The sequence below is a fragment of the Chinchilla lanigera genome, unplaced genomic scaffold (genome assembly GCF_000276665.1).
Source record: "Chinchilla lanigera isolate Chin_1 unplaced genomic scaffold, ChiLan1.0 scaffold00008, whole genome shotgun sequence".
Classification (NCBI taxonomy): domain Eukaryota; kingdom Metazoa; phylum Chordata; class Mammalia; order Rodentia; family Chinchillidae; genus Chinchilla; species Chinchilla lanigera.
Window position 1 is genome coordinate 12,149,470 of NW_004955409.1, and position 16,678 is coordinate 12,166,147.

Consider the following 16,678-nt stretch of genomic DNA (forward strand, 5'->3'; position numbering starts at 1 on the left):
GGGAGGACTGGCTATGACTTAAAACCCAAAGGCAGTAAAAGAAAAATCAGTGTTTTTAAAAAAAGTTTGCACACCAAGAAGGTGTGGTAGCATGTGCCTATAATCAGTAGCTACTCCAGAGACAGAAGCAGGATGTTCACACGTTAAGGCCAACCTGGGTACATTAGTGAGACTCTGACTCAAAAAATAAAAGACTACTATACCCTTGGTTCAGTCCCTAGTACTACAATCAAGCAATCAACCAATTAGAATTTTGCATGGTAAAAAATAAAGTCAAAAGACAAGTGACAAACTCAGAGAAAATATAATAATATAAACCACAGAGAGAACAACAGGTCTTTCTTACAGAAATCTAATTAATAAATACAGAGGACTGGGGATATGGTTCAGCAGCACAACCGACTGCCTGGCAAGAACAAGGTCCTGAGTTCAATTCCTGGTACCAAAAAAAAAAAAAAAATGTAGAAAGAAGAAAATAGAAAACCATCCTTAAGCAAACAGCTAAATGATTATTGTAGCCAAAATCCAGGGACACACACTGAAAATAAAACACAGGAGTTTGAGAAGGAACAGGATTGGCATAGTCTGAAAGTATCTCCCCCAAGGAGCATAACTTTACCTTGGAGAAACATGTAACAACCACCTTGGTAATCACGTTCATGCCATGAACATGAAAAGTGGAAAGTCTTTGAAGACAGCATTGGGTAGAGCCATGGGACGTAAGGATAAATGGTCATAGCACAGCATGTCGTTGAATCAGTATTGCTGTTTCTCTGTTGCTGCCTTTCGTGAACCTAGTGAGTTTCTCCAGCCCGAGTGAGTGTGTCTATTCTCTGATTCGTTTATTTTCCTCCTAGTCTTCCACCTTAGTGTCTTCTCTGGAGGCGGAACTTTCTCAAGTGAAAATACAGACCCACATCGTGGAGCAGGAAAACCTCCTTCTCAAAGATGAACTGGAGAAAATGAAACAAGTAAGGCCGCTTCCTGTTTCAGGGGTCCATGGGACAACACAGAGTGATGGTCTGATGGTTCTAGCCACCAGGTCTCCTGTACCCCGACTCCTGTCAGCTGGGCTAGTGCTTAGAAAATCAAGGAGTTGAAGTAAAAGCCTGTTTTTGCTCAGGCTTCCCTTGCTAGTTCTCTATGTTTTATTTTATAGTTCTATAACTTTATAGGTTATAAATTCCCATCAGTATAAATGAATCCCAGCCACTCGGACTTGAGAAATCCATTGTTCTACTTTCTCCCAGCCGGGTAATAAGGTAACACTGCTTTGTCTAAAAAGAAGGTGACTTTCTTGCTCATGAAGTTCATCACTCCGTCGACTCTCATTTGTAAGGACACAGATGAAACAGTTCCCTCTTAAACTTCCTCCTGGTAGCAAGTTTGAAGCATCTGACATAAGCAGAATAAACTCCATAGCACTGTCAGGGATCTACTCTCACTAACAAATGTAGTTTTCAGAGTTCCACAGAAAGGCTCCATTTGAAGTATAAAGGAGTATAAAATTGTGCCCTAAACACTGCCCTACTTTATTCTTTTCATTTGTACAGGAGTCTTTCGGTTGGAACAACACTGATTCATAGGAGAATTTAGTTCCATTTTATCTGTTTGCTCCATCCCCAGATTACTTTAATATTAGAGCACCCTAGCTGAGCATGGTGGCACATGCTTGTAATTCCTGCAGTCTGTGAGGCTGAGGCAGGAGGATCAAAAGTTGGAGTCCAGCCTGGGAATTTAGCAAGACCATCTCAAAATATTTTTTTTAAAAAAGAGGGGGACTTGAGTATATGGCTCAGTGCTGAGGCTTAGGTTAAATCTCCAGTACCCCCCGCAACACATAAAAATTATGGCACCTTTAGCTCTTAGATTACAAATATTTATTCTTAAATCTGTTCAGCCTGTAAGCATCAATCTGTTCTTCTCCTGAATGCTGAACCATTAAATCTAGTTTGCGTTTGTGTTAATCTCTTGACTCATGTAAATCTTGCTTACCTAATAGGATTATAAAATGTGCAGGGTATTTATGTCTCTTGTAATGCCCCATACACTCCTGATACCCAGAGGGTGCATGTGAGAACCTTAGTCGAGTTCTGCTCTAACTAAAGAAACAGTCCCACACAAACATCCCAGAAGTTGAAACTCACAGGGCCTTTCTGTGGTATCTGAGTATCCCAAAGCTGTCATTAGCAACTTTATCCTAAAGTAACGTGGGCGTCCTTTTATCCTGTACATGTTGAAAGTCTGTTGTTCAATCTTGGAAATGATAATAAGCCCTTTTCAAAACCCTAGCGTGAGAAGTGGGTGCCTTGTAGCATTGCTAAGCTAGCACCGAGCAGGAAAAGAGTGGCGTTGGGAGAGGTGGGAACACCATGCAGCACATTTTGTTACCTAGTTTTTAGAGGCATTGGTATAAACAGGGAGGTGGAAGAACAGTGAGGTTTGCCTGCCTCTGGTGGGAAATGGTTTCATCGGACACCAGGGCACTTGAGTAAGGTTGTGACAGACCTTCATTGTTATCGTGCGGCTTGGACTCCTGTGTGTGCTACTCCGTAAGATACCATGACTTATATGGAGCTCATGCAGCACTTTCCCATATGCTGCCTATTGCCTTGAAAAGAAACATAGCATCTGCGAAGTTGCATACCCATTCAGGAGACCCCCAGATTGGTGTCAGGCTTCCTGGGTGTTCACGAAGTGAGGCAAGGTAGGGGTAAAGGAGAGCTTTCCTTATATCAATGTCAGGTACTTCAAAATACATTTTCCTGTATCTTCCTACTCATTCAGATTTGTAGACATGTTGGATGTATTGCAGCTGCAGACAAAATTCAGCTGGTAAACTATTTTGTCCTATTGCTGAAGCTAAATGTAAAAGAATTTCAGGTAGGAAGTAGAAAGATGGCCATGGCATAATCCTAAGAATTGAAGATGTGAGGGTCGAGAGCAAGGGAAGCAAGTTAAAACTTTAGTAAACTATGGGAAGGGATTGCACAGTGTAAGAAACAACCTCTTTAAAGCAGTGGTTCTCAATAAGGTTGGGGGGGGGTAAGGATTGCTCCCCAACCCCAGACATTGTTAGTTTTCGTAAATAGTGGTAGTAATATTGCTGGCATCTAGTGGCTAAAGCCAGAGATAGTGTGAATCATCCTAAAATATACAGGACAGCCTCCCCGCCAAAAATGATTGAGTCCAGGATGTCCAGTAGTAGCAGCGCTAATCCTGAAAAGTAACAAAACCAATTGCTATGCTATGGTCCCACACAGTAGAGTGGAGAAGCCAGCATGTCTTACATAGGCACCTTCCAAGGAAGGGCACATAGGACAAGCTGAAAAATACTGCCTGACTCTTAAACATGCCCTCGTGTTGGTACCTTGAATGTGGCTCCTGCCAACTTTATAGCCTGGACTGAGATTTTTTTGAGAAGAATTTCCTAGTTTAAAAAGCGCAGAGAACATGTCAGACGGATGCAGAATGTCGGTGTGTTATTCTACCGTGAAGGTCAAGTGGAGAGCTAGGGTCCTTATTAACGATGTCTTTTTGCGTCCATCTGCACAGACATTTTGACCATCAATGGAGGAACAGAAAGAAGCCGGCGGGGGAGAAAAGAGTTTGGTAGAGTTAATTGTAGTCTATAGAGTTTTTAGGTCCCTATCTAGATAGGGAAGTCTCAGCAGCTGTGGAAGTGCGCTGTTTGTAAACACCGTACCTCTCTGTAAATACAGGCAAGAGGTGATGGAGGGCCCATTTGTGTATCTCTTACAGCTGCACAGATGTCCTGACCTCTCGGACTTTCAGCAAAAAATTTCTAGTGTTCTAAGCTACAATGAAAGACTGCTGAAGGAAAAAGAAGCTCTCAGTGAAGAACTAAATAGCTGTGTGGATAAGGTAGTACGAATAGTAAGCCTTTACCATCGTCACTGTGGAGTGGTACTGGGCTGGACAGTAATCCCCAGACCTATGGATTAGCCCGATTGTCCCAGAGTTTCCTAGAAGAGCATTTCAGATTTCAGGTGGCATTATGTGACCCTAGGTCTTCTGGAACCAAGATTGCGACATAGTCTCATTCTAATATATCAGGATGCCCCCCGCCTCTCCATATATATGTCTTCTGCATAATATAATTTTTAATAATCTTAGATCTATTTCATAGACGCACACTTTTTTCTATCATATTTTCCCTAACAGATCCAAAACCACTGCTTTTTACCCACCTGCCTTGTGGGCTTTTTATTTTTTTCTGTTATGGTGTAATCTTGAAATTTCTAATTTATCTTCTAGTTTATCACTTCCCATTCTCAAAATATGAGGTAGTGAGGGAATAAATATAAATGTATATATTCAAAAAAGAAGAGACTCCCCAAAAGATTAAGAGAGTCAGGAAAACTACTACTTTATTTTACCTTGCCCCCCTCTGCTGTATAAATACACAGTATTTGTTCTTGACATGTTAGTGGAGGCCTATAAATGGAGGTTAGATGTGTTTGCAAAACTGCCTTCTTAGTTTTCTTTTCTTCCTGAAACAGTTGGCAAAATCAAGGCATTTGGAGCACAAAATTGCTGCTCTGAAGCAGGAACAAAAATCTTGGGAGCACCAGAATGAGACCCTGAAGTCACAGCTGGCGGACTCACAGGAAAAGGTGTGTGTGTGTGTGTGTGTGTGTGTGGACCGTCCCTGATTCACCTCCACACTATTTTCCTCCATCTTCCAACAGATAGAGTAGTAAAAACAATGTTCCGGGTAGGAGTGACTTCAGAAGGCTCAGAATAATTCCATAGGACCTAATTTGACACATGTTTAGTGTGTGGCAAAATAATATAAACAATATTTCCCACAAAGTTTACTAATTATGAGATTACTTATTATGAAAACTTGAGTACAGTGTACAAACATTATTACTATTTCTAAATTTGGAATTGTGTGTCTGAGCTGGGCATGGTGGGGCATGCCTGTAACCCCAGCACTTGGGAGGCTGAGGCAGGAGGATTGCTGCAAGTTTGAGGCCAGCCTGAGCTACAAAGTGAGCTAAAGGCCAGCCTGAACTGCATAGCGAGCCCCTGCCCCAAAAAGACAAAAAAAAAAAAAAAAAACAGTGTGTCTGAAGTAGGTTCATGCCCTGTTAAAGATCTTTCATTCCTTTTAAAAATTTAATTGTTTTTATTGGAATCTATTTGAAAGATTAATGTGAAGATTGTACAAATATGTATTATTTTTTATTAAGAAGTCCTTTAAAAGCCAACACCCAGGCTAAAACATAGCTTCTACTAGATTTTACAGAGGAGACCATTCCTTGTTGGTGGGCATTTATTGGTTCTCTTAGATATCCCTTCAACCTACCAGGAAACTATCAGCAATACCGTGCTCCAGGCATAGCTTATCATCTCCCTAAATATGATTTAGCATCCTACAAACATGTAGAATGTCCTAGGTTTCCAGTGGGCTGCTGAAAAGAGAACTGGATGTAATAAACAGAACCAGAAAGGGCTTTTATCTTTGTTCCTTCCTTGCTGGACATGCTGGAGGGTTTGTGCAGCAGTGGAAGCTTGTTCTTACCATTCAGGTTCAGGACCTAGAAGATACGCTGCAAAACACCAGCCTTCAAATGTCCCGCATTAAATCCGACCTCCAAGGGACTCAGCAGGAGAAGGAGGCTTTAAAACAAGAAGTAATCGCATTACAAAAACAACTTCAGAATGTGGGTGACAAGGTGATTTCTTTTTTGTTTTACTGAGTTATAAGTTATGTATGATAAAGAGTATAACTTTTAGTCTCTAATTTGATCAATTTTACATGTATGTATGTATAAGTGAATTAATATATAGTGCATATATATATACATAATATATATTATATATAAAATATAAAGGTGTGCTTTTGTGTGTATTTGTGCTTGTGTCACCACCACTTGGATCATTTCTGGCACCCAGCCTGTTCCCTGGTGTCCTTTCCACTTGATAACCTCAAGGAACCCACTTTTGTACCCTCTGGCCTCAGCAGGTTAGGGAAGCTTGTTTCTGGACTTCATATCAGTATAGCTGTAGTTATACCAAAGAGGTAATTTTTGATATTAAATAAGTTCAGAAGATCATGACTGAGTTGAGTTTCACAGTAATCAAACTAAAATATTTTCAAACTTTATTTAAATGATAAGAACAGTCCTGTGGCCCTCAAAATTAAGCCAAGTGAAACATTGCAAGAAATTAATCCAGGAACATACACACCCACTGCAAAAAAGTAAAACTTGCACTGCAAAGAAAAACTGTGGCATTAAAACAATAGTCCTGAACTTTGGGAGCGAATGGCCTAATGGGTTGTTGCTCTTATGATATCAGCACGTCCAGGAAGAGCTGGATAAGGGGTTAGCTCCTGGCACATGGTTGCTAGAAACCATGTCTTGTCTTAAGATATCATAATGCTGGGCCGGGGATGTAGCTCAGCAGCATAAGCGCTTGCCTGGCAAGCCTGAGATCATGAGTTCGATTACCGGTACCGAAAAAAAAAAAAAAAAAAGATACCAAAATACTGCTTAATTTGTGTGCAGATGAATTAAGTACAATGTTATAAATGTTAGTCTTATGGTAGATGTTAAGATTTTTGTCCTATAATAAAAGTAGGAATGAATTCCAGGTTTTTTTCTCTCTTGGTTGGACTTTTGATATAAGATCATTATTTCTATTTTAAAATTTTTCTTCTGGGCTGACATTTTTCTCAAAATGAGACTGTACCTTTTTTGTTGTTCTTTTTCATGTTCAGCTTAAAAGGAAGGAGTTTTATCTGGTTGTGTTACCTTTTTCTGCAACGTTAGTTTTAGGATAAAAATAAGACATCCTGGTAACTTAAAGTATATTCCTGAATCTAGGCCTCAATTATGTGGACAGTATGTGCTTTGAATTCTAAAAAGGGATATGATTGCATATGTGAACACGAAAAGAGAGCTCGGCCTGCGAGCCTTCAGTGTGGCAGTGCCTTTCAGAGTGACCTTTCTGTCCTCTGGTAATCAAAAGAGTGCTGTACTGCCTGGGTTCAAAGATGGCTTCCTACGAATGGGGCAACTTTTAAGCCACCAGCCGTGCATTTGTACGCTTTATAGAACTGGAATTCACATTTCAAGCATTTGCTGTTATGCCGGTATGGCTGTGCATGCTTATAATCCCAGCACTTGAGGGGCTGAGGCAGGAGGGTCGCTGCAAGTTCGAAGCCAGCCTGGGCTACATAGCGAGACCCTATCTCAAAAAAAAAAAAAAAAAATCATTTGCTGTTGAACTTACCTGGGCTTTTTTGTCAAAGACCATGTTAAATCTAGTGCCTCCAAACCTTTTGTTTAAAAATCAAATTGCAAATGTATTGTCTAACTCATACCTATGACTAGATACATGTTTGAAGACAAAAGTAAAGGTTTACTAAGAATTGTCATTGGGTTGTATCTATATACCAATTCCCCACAATGATTGTAATCACGAGGTACTTTTAAGTACTTCAAAAAGAAAAAAAGAATTGTCATTAGCTAAATAGGACACTTTTCCCCAAACAGAAATTGCCCATCAGTGTGTTTAACGCTGCAATTCTCTCTTAAGAACTGGGCCTCAGAAACAGCCATCCGTCCGTCAGGGCCCCAGAGCCAGCAGCAAAGGCTGTCTTGGGAGAGGCTGGACCGCCCGATGCATGAGGAGCAGCAGCTGCCCTGGCAAGAGAACGACAGGCTCCAGAGCGTGGTGCAGAGCACCAAAGCAGAGCTCTCGCACTCCAGGGAGAAGGTAACCCGAAGGGCCGACGGGGTGGCCCCGCGATCTGAGAGGGACAGTTTGCTGTGACTGAACAGTTCTGGGGTACAGATTTGAGTGTCCTGCTAGAGCAGACTTATTTTGAGAATGAATAATTTATCATTTACTTGCATATAATTTTACACTGATACGTTTATAAAATATTTCCATTTATGTAAGCAGCTCTCTACTTAATCTGATTTTAATACATCAGAAACACAGACCCACAGAAATTACGTTAACTATATATTCTTCATTCGAATTGGCTAGCTGCCCAGATCAGTATTTACAAAAATGGCAGAATTAGACTCAGGTCTTGTGCGTCTAACTCCCTCGTCAGAGGAGAAAAGGTGCCCATTTGAAAGACTCAGCATTTTAAGGTTAGAATGATTTTTAAAGGTCATCCTTTCTACCCATCAAGCATTGTCGATGCTTTGTTTCTTTACCTTTGCTACGTGGTTGACCATTTATATTTAACCAATGCTCTGCACCTCTACTGAGGAGGAGCTCCTGAAGGCGCTCAGAGTGTCCATTAGGACACTGGGCAGATCCTCTGCTATCATGGATGCCGCGGTGGGGGACAAGACACAGTCCCTTCCTCTTGGAACTTAGCAGATGCAGATGTACGTTTCAGTTAAGAGCCGATACGGAGCCGATGAGACTGTCACCTCATTCACTCCTAAAAGTCACGCTCATGCCAGAGCTGAAGGGCTGCAGACTGCTGTGCCTATCTCCTTGGTTCTCACGCCACACCCACATCTAACTGCTGTTGAATCAGTAGACCCAGAAATCTCCTCCTCCTGCCTTATCCTTACAGCGCTGGGCTTGTAGACCACACCAAATTTCCCAAGAAAGGATCTTCAGAAATCCAGAAAAGCAGGCTTCCAGAATTGGCAGGCTGCACTGAAAGGTCTTTTGTTGTCACTCTGTGTTGCAGTGGGTCTCACCATGCTCCTCCCTAGGCTGATCCTGAAGTCCTGGGCTCCAGTGATCCTCCCACTTCAGTCTCCCGAGTAGCTGGGTCTACAGCATGCACCACCGTGCCCGGCTAAGAAACAATTTTTAATACCACAGGACCTGAGGGCTAAATAAGAACTTTCCCTGTGTGGGTTGTTGGGTTTCCTGGCCGGGTGATTACATAAACATCTGTTTATATTTGTTTTCGCCAGGTCCGTCAGCTGGAATCCAGCCTTCTTCCCCTTAAGCACCAAAAACATCTCAACTCAGCAGGTACTGTGAAACCCACAGAGCAAGAAAAGTTGAACTTAAAAAGAGAGTGTGAACAGTTGCAGAAAGAACCATCTCCCGCTCAGAGGAAGGTGAGTTTTCCAGAGCCTGTGCTGCGTGTCAGTGTTGTGACAAGAACTCTTCCCTAGAGTGTTTCCCACCCAGCAGGATTCTGAGGAAATGATTGCAGTGACACATTGTGGTTCTTCCTTTTATCTCTTCATACCTCTGTAGTCTTGTCAAAACAGTATCATAGTTCTTTTTGATAGAGTAATGGTTGAAAAAGAACGATACATTTGAAGGTTTCATGGGGAACAGTTCATCATCTTCACTATTATAAGACTTTATAAATTGACAAAATATATGTAGCCTACATACTGGAAATACCCTGTTATATACTGTATTAGTTATCTGGTGCCGTGTAACAAAATAACACTTGGGCCCGTAGTTTCTGTGGGTTGGAACGCGGAAGCAGCATGGCTGGGTGGTCTGATTGTGGACTCTTGTGAGGTCAGCCAGGGCTGTGGTCACCTGCAGGCTTTGCCGAGGCCAGAGGATCCACATTCCAGGCTCTCAAATGACTTACCAAATGGCTTCTGTTTCCTGCTAGCTAAATGCCTGAGATCACAGCTTCTTACTTCCTGGACAGACAGACAGACAGACACTCAAGCTCAAAATACCAAGACAAGCTGTAGGTGTTTGAGACCATAACGTCATAAGTTACATGCTATCCTTTCTGCCACAGGCTGTCTGTACACAGACTAACCAGGCGGTAGAGATCCTCCGGGGCCCTTTCGGAGCTGGCTACCTCCCTGTTAAATCCCGGTAGCACAACTCCATTTGCTTTCTGTGCCTTGTCTCATGGAGTTAGGGTTCAGACCTTGTTCACCGGAGGATTGTGGAGTTTCCTTGTTTTTTCTTTCCTAAACCAAAACTTAAAGTTTCCACTATTACATTCCTCTTGTCGAATATATGCTTATTTTAAAAATCCTGGAAGAATGAACAATGTTAGTTTTGTTTAAAAATACTCATGTTTTTCTACAACTTGTAAACGTTTTGACCATTTACAGTGGGAAGGCTGGTGGTGGTCTAAGATGAAGTGTCATTTAATTTTTCAGTTCCTTTTCAGCAAACCTGTCAGACAGGGTTTCTTAGCCGCTCACCAAAGGAAAAGTCTTATGAGAGGTTTTAAAACAACAATTTTAAATGGGCCTGGAAATGTTCCATTTCTGCTTGACAAATCTTGCTGCTCTTCTCAGCTCTTTTCGATAGAAGCAAAAATTAGCCTTCTACAATAGTGTCCTGTTTTCTACTTAGCAATATTTTGAATCCCAGTGTCCTGGAGCTCATTAGATTCTTCCTGTATTCAAGCAATTCCAAAAATGGAAGCATATAAAATCTTCAAACTTCATCTTTAAAACTGAAAAAAAATAGTGTTACATAAATCTTTTTTTTTTTTTTCATAAATCTTGATTTATGTACCCTCAAGAGATCTCCTCCTGAGATCCAGTAGCAGAGGATCATTAAATTAATTTAATGAAAAATAACATTTTTTATTAATAAAATATACTAGGAAATAGCAGTTTATGGCTCATGGTAAGAAGAAGTCTTGCATAATCACTTCCTTTTCTTTATGTTAAAGGTAAAAGAATGAAAACGTCCTAACAAACACACAGACATAAACAAAGCAACAAAATAAAAACAATAAAAGCAATACAGAATTTCAGACAAGGTGATAGGAAATTAACAATATTGTTGTATTGCATACTGTTATCTTCAAATTGGTTACTCAGAGAAATATAGGCTAAATTGTGGAAGCAGCCCAAATGCTCATCAACTGAGGAATGGATAAAAAAAGATGTGGTATTTTTATATAATGGAATAGTACTTAGCATAAGCATTTTCTTTGGGTGATAATGTAGCTACAGCTGTCCGCACAGATACATGGAGGTGTGGATACTGTGTTACAGGATTTTCTTGTGGTTTTTGTTTTTTTTTTTTTACAGTGGGTGGCATCAGCATTTAGAAGTCAGCTAGATGCCTGAAAGAAGTGCTGATTAAGCCTAGATTACTTAAATAGCACTGCACTATGTATTGTTTTCTCATTGTTGACTTTTCTTGGCCTTCTTTCAAGAATACAGATTTTTGACAAACACAGCTTTATCAAAATAGAGTAGAACAATTGGAGTGAGTGCTTTTTTTTTTTTTTGAAAAGGGGAATTCTGTTTTTTAATAGGTCAGTCAGATGAATGTCCTTGAACGAGAATTAGAAACAATTCATTTGGAAAATGAAGGCCTGAAAAAGAAGCAAGTGAAACTGGATGAGCAGCTGGTGGAGGTAAGCATTTAAGCAAACGGCCTTCACTGTGAAGAATATTTTAACCCATGAACGAGACATTCACTGGGAGGGACTAGCCATGCCATTGAGTTCCTGTTGTTAAAATCTGAGTACCTGCCAACCTGCGTTCTTTGGCCTATTTTACTGAATTTATTTATTTATTTGTTGATCTTTTTGAGACAGGGTTTCACCATGCAGTTCAGGCTGGCCTCAAACTCATTTTGTAGCCAAGGCTGGCCTCAAACTCACAGTGATCCTCCTGCGTCAGACTCCCAAGTGCTGGGATTACAGGCATGTGCCACCATGCCCAGCTATTACCAGTTTGATTTTTGAGTACCATGGTAGGATATAATATATATCATCATGGGCTATGAAACAACTTATAACCTTCCTTCCTAAGTAAAAATTTCATTGAGATATTTTGCCTTTAGTAAATGAAAATGTAAATTCAACATTTTGCGAATTGTAAAATGTACATACAATAGAGAATGAGGCACAGAAAATGTCTTTATATTCTTAAAAAATACAATGTAAGGGGCTGGGAATTTAGCTTAGCGGCAAAAGCGCCAAAAAAAAAAAAAAAACCAAAAAATAAAAAAACAAAAAAAATACAATGTATACAAATATCTTTAAGGGAGAATTACAGGAAAGAAGAAATATTGAAATATTTTCTTTTATAAAGCTGGATACAAGCCAAGGTGTGATGTAGACAAGCATATCACATTGACATTTCAAGAACTACTAAAGGTTTCTGGCAATTTTATGTTGTCTGATTTATCCACGAATGGGGAGATTAGTGAAACTATAAATAGTGAAATCCAAGCCATGTTTTCTGACAGCCTATAATAAATGCATTCAAAATCTTGAGCTGCAGCCTGTGCTTAGATGTAGATGTGCTTTCCTGATGAAGTAATTATATAGTCTAATGAGTAAGATATCCAAAGCCAAGCCCAACGTGTCTAGCAACAAGTTGAAATGAAGCAGGCTGTAATCAATCACCGCTGGACGTCCTCCAGATGCCCAGCCAATAGGCTGGCTCTTCCTGTGCTCCTCTGAACCCCATTTATATTATTAGGCACCCAAAGCAATTTCCCCACATCATCTTCCCCTTTATCTAGTAGTAAATATTTGCTCATAGATAACGAAAATTGAGTGTTCTCGCTACTGGAACTTAGTAAGGAAAAAAGCATCAATTTTCTATGTAAACACTGAAAAGAATATTTCATGCACTATCCTAATAAGACTTTCGTTGTGAAGTAAGACTGTGCTATTAACTTTATAGATTTATATAAATTGGGGATTTTTTTAACAGCTGTATTGATATATAATATACATATTATACACTTCAGTGGTTTGGGGCATGTTAGTGATTTTTAAAAGGTGATAAATATTTATAGGACACAAAACATGCCTTTTTGATCATTGTTAAGTTTAAAATTTAGTGGTATTAACACATCATTTCCAAAGCCTTTTCATTAGTCTGTGACTATTAAGCATTAACCATTCCTCCTGCTGGTCTTATAAACTGGGTTTATAGTATGATGTGTATATACTATACTGGGTTATAGTATAGATTAAGCTAGTTTATGGAATATGCAGTGGCTTCCATCCCATCCTTGGTATCCCAGCTCACCTGAGGGATTGGTATATTCCTTCCTATCAGGCATTCTCACCTGCTGGGGGTGAGGGCCCATGAGCAAGCAGGTAGATGTTCCTACATCAGAATCTTTGGAAGCAGAGGAGATCTCCTGGGAGATTCTGATTTGGTATATGTGTTCCCATAGGGGAAGGAGTCCCTCCTCACCTCTGTGTATGAACCAGTTTAAACATCACTGATCTAATGCAACACATATCCTACTCCCATGTAATTAAAATTACCAGAGTAGGAAATGGAAGACTTGGGGCTAGAATTTGACGGCAACTCGAAGGTTTTTTCAACTATGGGAGATAATATTCAGTCAGAAAACAAGAACAAAAAAATCTTGACCATTTTAAAAGGAGGATCGAGTCTGCTCTGTACCACGGTGATAACCAGCATTTTCAACAGCTGAAACAAAAATACTTGAGTTTGTATTCTGCATCTGCAAGGGCCAAGGGATGGTAACATCAGATCCTTCCATACTGGACCTGGAACTGTCTAAATAATTGTAATGGGATGGGTACAGGTAAAGGAAGCAAGCTCACAAGCGCACCAGCTGACAGCAGGTGAGGATGTAGTGGCAGAATTAGAGTTGTAAGATATGTTCATGTCTACAAAATTTATATCCCGAAAAATGTAAATGTTGGCCCTTCCTATGGTTTTGTTCAGGTATAAAAATATATGCAAACGGTACTGTTGTTTCTCTGTTTATAACTCCCTTTTCTCCCTCTTTCTCTAACTCCTATAATTTTCTTTTGTTTGTTTTTATTTTGTCTGTGGCTAACCTGTACCTAGAACTCAGTGGTTGGAAGTAGCAGAGAAGGGTGCAGTTCTCTGCCTGAGATAGTGTGTGAAGGTAGAACTTTCTCTTCCAATGGACTTTCATGGCTTGGGGCCATCTCATTCAACTCTTTGTTCATGTAACCACTTCTATGACTGTACCAGTTAATAAGTACTAAAGAGCCAGTATTCATTTTCATTTTGCTTTCACTGCGGAATACATCTCAGTGTACATTAGGATTTTTCTCAGTGTTTAAAGCATTGTATATGAAGGAAATTATCCCACTGATAGAAAGTCGTGGGATCCTAATACTGTATTTTCCTTATTCGTGAAAATAAAGTGGGAGATTTTTTGAATCTACATCTAAAAGGATTTCAGAATGGGTAGTGGTCCACCTCAGACATGAGGACCCAAGGAAATGAATAGTGGCTTTGAAGTTTCATGGTAACATTTAATTATGGTTGTGCCTGAGAAGCCCTTTTCCCCTTGCCACAAGCCCAGAGGTGCTTCCTCTTGGGTTTTGGATTCGCTCATATTTCTTGCATGCCCTCCATTGAGTCCTGTATCTGTTGAACGTGCTGACGGATGTGAGGTAGCATGCTCGTTGGCCGAAACGTGGTGTACTCTTTATCGTTTCCTCTCCCTACATTTGATTGGCATGTTGATATACCATTCCCTCATTGTCTTGAACAAATGCTTGTGTCCTGTGTACTCCACTTCCCAGATATTTTAGGATATCACCTTATCCTCCAGAAATTGGCCTTTCTCTGCTGCTTAAGGGTATAACTACACATTGACAAACATTTTTAAAATGGGCTCATGTAATTTTAGGTGCAAGATGAAATTCCACCCCCTGCCTCCAAAATTTTGCTTACATGGGGTTGGAAAATATGTAGCTAATGAACAGTTGTCTTTAGGAATCTTTATGAGTGGTAGGTATAGTGGAAATCCTAAAACATAACCACTTCTCCCCTGATTTCCCTACTCCAACCTCAGTTTTTGAAAAAGGGGAAAAGGGTAATTAAATGTGCTAGCATAGGAAAAAATCAGGTAGAATTCAGCTATTCCATACTATATACTGTATATTGTACACAGATGCTCTTACAGTCACTCAGGTGAGGAAGTACAATGTTTTAAAAGTCTAAAACTTTCCAGAAAGCCTGCTTATTCATTATCTGTTAAATAGAAAAAAAGCTCTTCCCATTACCTCTCACTTGGGTTTATGTGCTGCCCTGTTTGCAAGTTATCGGTAGAGCAGAGGCCAGTAGCTAAGTCATAGAGTTCGGTACCCTCTGCTGCAGACTGAAGGGAGCTGCTGCTAACCAGACCTTTGGCCTTGTCCTGCAGATGCAGCACCTGAGGTCCACTGTGATGCTTAGCCCGTCCCCTCCTTGGGATCTGCAGCCGCTCCAGCAGCAAGCCTGTCGGGTGGTCCCCAGGGAGCAGTTTTTGCAGCTTCAACACCAGCTGCTGCAGGCGGAAAGGAGAAACCAGCACCTGCAGGAGGAACTTGACAACAGGGCCTCTGACACCAACATGCCACAGGTAGCAAGCGCTCTGTTCTTCTGTCAGTCAACTGAGCTCACCTCCTTAATTTTACCTTTATCTGAAAGGTGGGGATAAAGAAGCTGAATCTTCTGAGTGTCATACCTTCCCTGTGTTCTACCCCCACAGAACTGCAGAGCTGGGTTTGGGTTTGGTTTTTGCAGTGCTGTGTTGAGCTCTCAGCTAGGCTGGGTGGTAAGATGTTCTGGTCTCCTACGCACACTGGTAGTAGATGACAAAATACCAGAATGACTGGAGCATAGTGCACCGTTGGCCTAATGGTCTCATCTGATGCCACAAATATTAGAAAACTCAAATGGAACTTGGGATATGCACTAACACCCTGAGTTTTCCTGTGCCAGAGGCGTGGAGCCTGCCAAGCACTACGGAACTTACAAATGGGCACTTTTATTAACTGATAGGTAGAAGGTGTAGTCAGTGGTATATTCTTAGTTGATATGGTTCAGATTAACTTAGTGTTTTGAATAATCTAGTTTGAAAAGCCATTTTAAAAAATAAAGATCTTCTTATTACCCTTGAATTGGCATTATCGTAGCGTAGCCACCAGATACTGTATGATCTTGTATTACCTAGGTTTTCAAAGTTATTTTTCTTCAGTGCTTTGTTCACAGACATCCTTCAGAGATTTCATAACTCTCTAGTCTTACCCATTTAGTTAATTCAAAATTAGGGCTGAAAACTGAAAAGCACATCTGCGCGGAATTCCACATCAGTTCTTCCTAGTTTAGATGCACTTGTGCTTCCAAATACCTTCCTCAGAGGCTGGGGATTTAGCTCAGTGGCACAGCACCTGCCTGGCAAGTGCGAGGTCGTGAGTTCAATTCCCGGTACCAGAAGAAACCCCACCCTACCCCCCCCCAAAAAAAAAGACCAAATACCTTCCTCTTGGTTAATATTGATAAGGAATTCCCACTCTTTCTTAATCCCTTCACAGTGGCTTTGCAAAATCATATTTTAGTACTAAAGTTCTGTTCTCCTCCTCTGCTAGTCTTTAGCTATACTTTGCTGTGATATAGCCCTCTCTGCCCCCTATTCTTAACAAAACTTTTAAAAGGTCTTTTTTCTTATCTGTTTTTAAATCCACGACTTTTGGAAGCTCTCCTACATACTGCAATACCTTCCCAATATCAAAATTAAAGTTTTGAGCTAACATTGCAATGGTAGACTATGCGAGGGATGCTGCAACTCATTATGGAACTGAACTATAGAGCCTTGACCCCTGGCTTCTGATCAATCTGTGAAGCCTGGTTATCTGGCCAAGACTCTGTCCTCGCTCTTCCATAGACATGGTTTTCATTCAAAGCATGCTCCTCCAAGCCTGCCCACCGTCTTTTGAAAATAGAATCTATCCTTTTACTCAATTACTTCC

The 16,678-nt window shown here is 40.6% G+C and overlaps 1 protein-coding gene across 12 annotated transcripts in view; it reads left to right on the plus strand.

Moving 5' to 3' along the window:
- The window catches only part of Nin (ninein (GSK3B interacting protein)), a 100,005-nt gene that overhangs the window by 74,575 nt on the left and 8,752 nt on the right, over positions 1 to 16,678 (plus strand). For 10 of the 12 annotated variants that reach the window (XM_005376809.2, XM_005376815.2, XM_005376808.2 and 7 more), the window contains 8 exons: positions 858 to 971; positions 3,763 to 3,885; positions 4,524 to 4,637; positions 5,559 to 5,705; positions 7,573 to 7,752; positions 8,928 to 9,077; positions 11,222 to 11,323; positions 15,091 to 15,288. In XM_005376809.2, the coding sequence (XP_005376866.1) occupies positions 858 to 971; positions 3,763 to 3,885; positions 4,524 to 4,637; positions 5,559 to 5,705; positions 7,573 to 7,752; positions 8,928 to 9,077; positions 11,222 to 11,323; positions 15,091 to 15,288 (1,128 nt within the window). The remainder of the gene's footprint in view (positions 1 to 857; positions 972 to 3,762; positions 3,886 to 4,523; positions 4,638 to 5,558; positions 5,706 to 7,572; positions 7,753 to 8,927; positions 9,078 to 11,221; positions 11,324 to 15,090; positions 15,289 to 16,678) is intronic. The other 2 variants (XM_005376812.2, XM_005376813.2) reach the window with 2 other exon arrangements.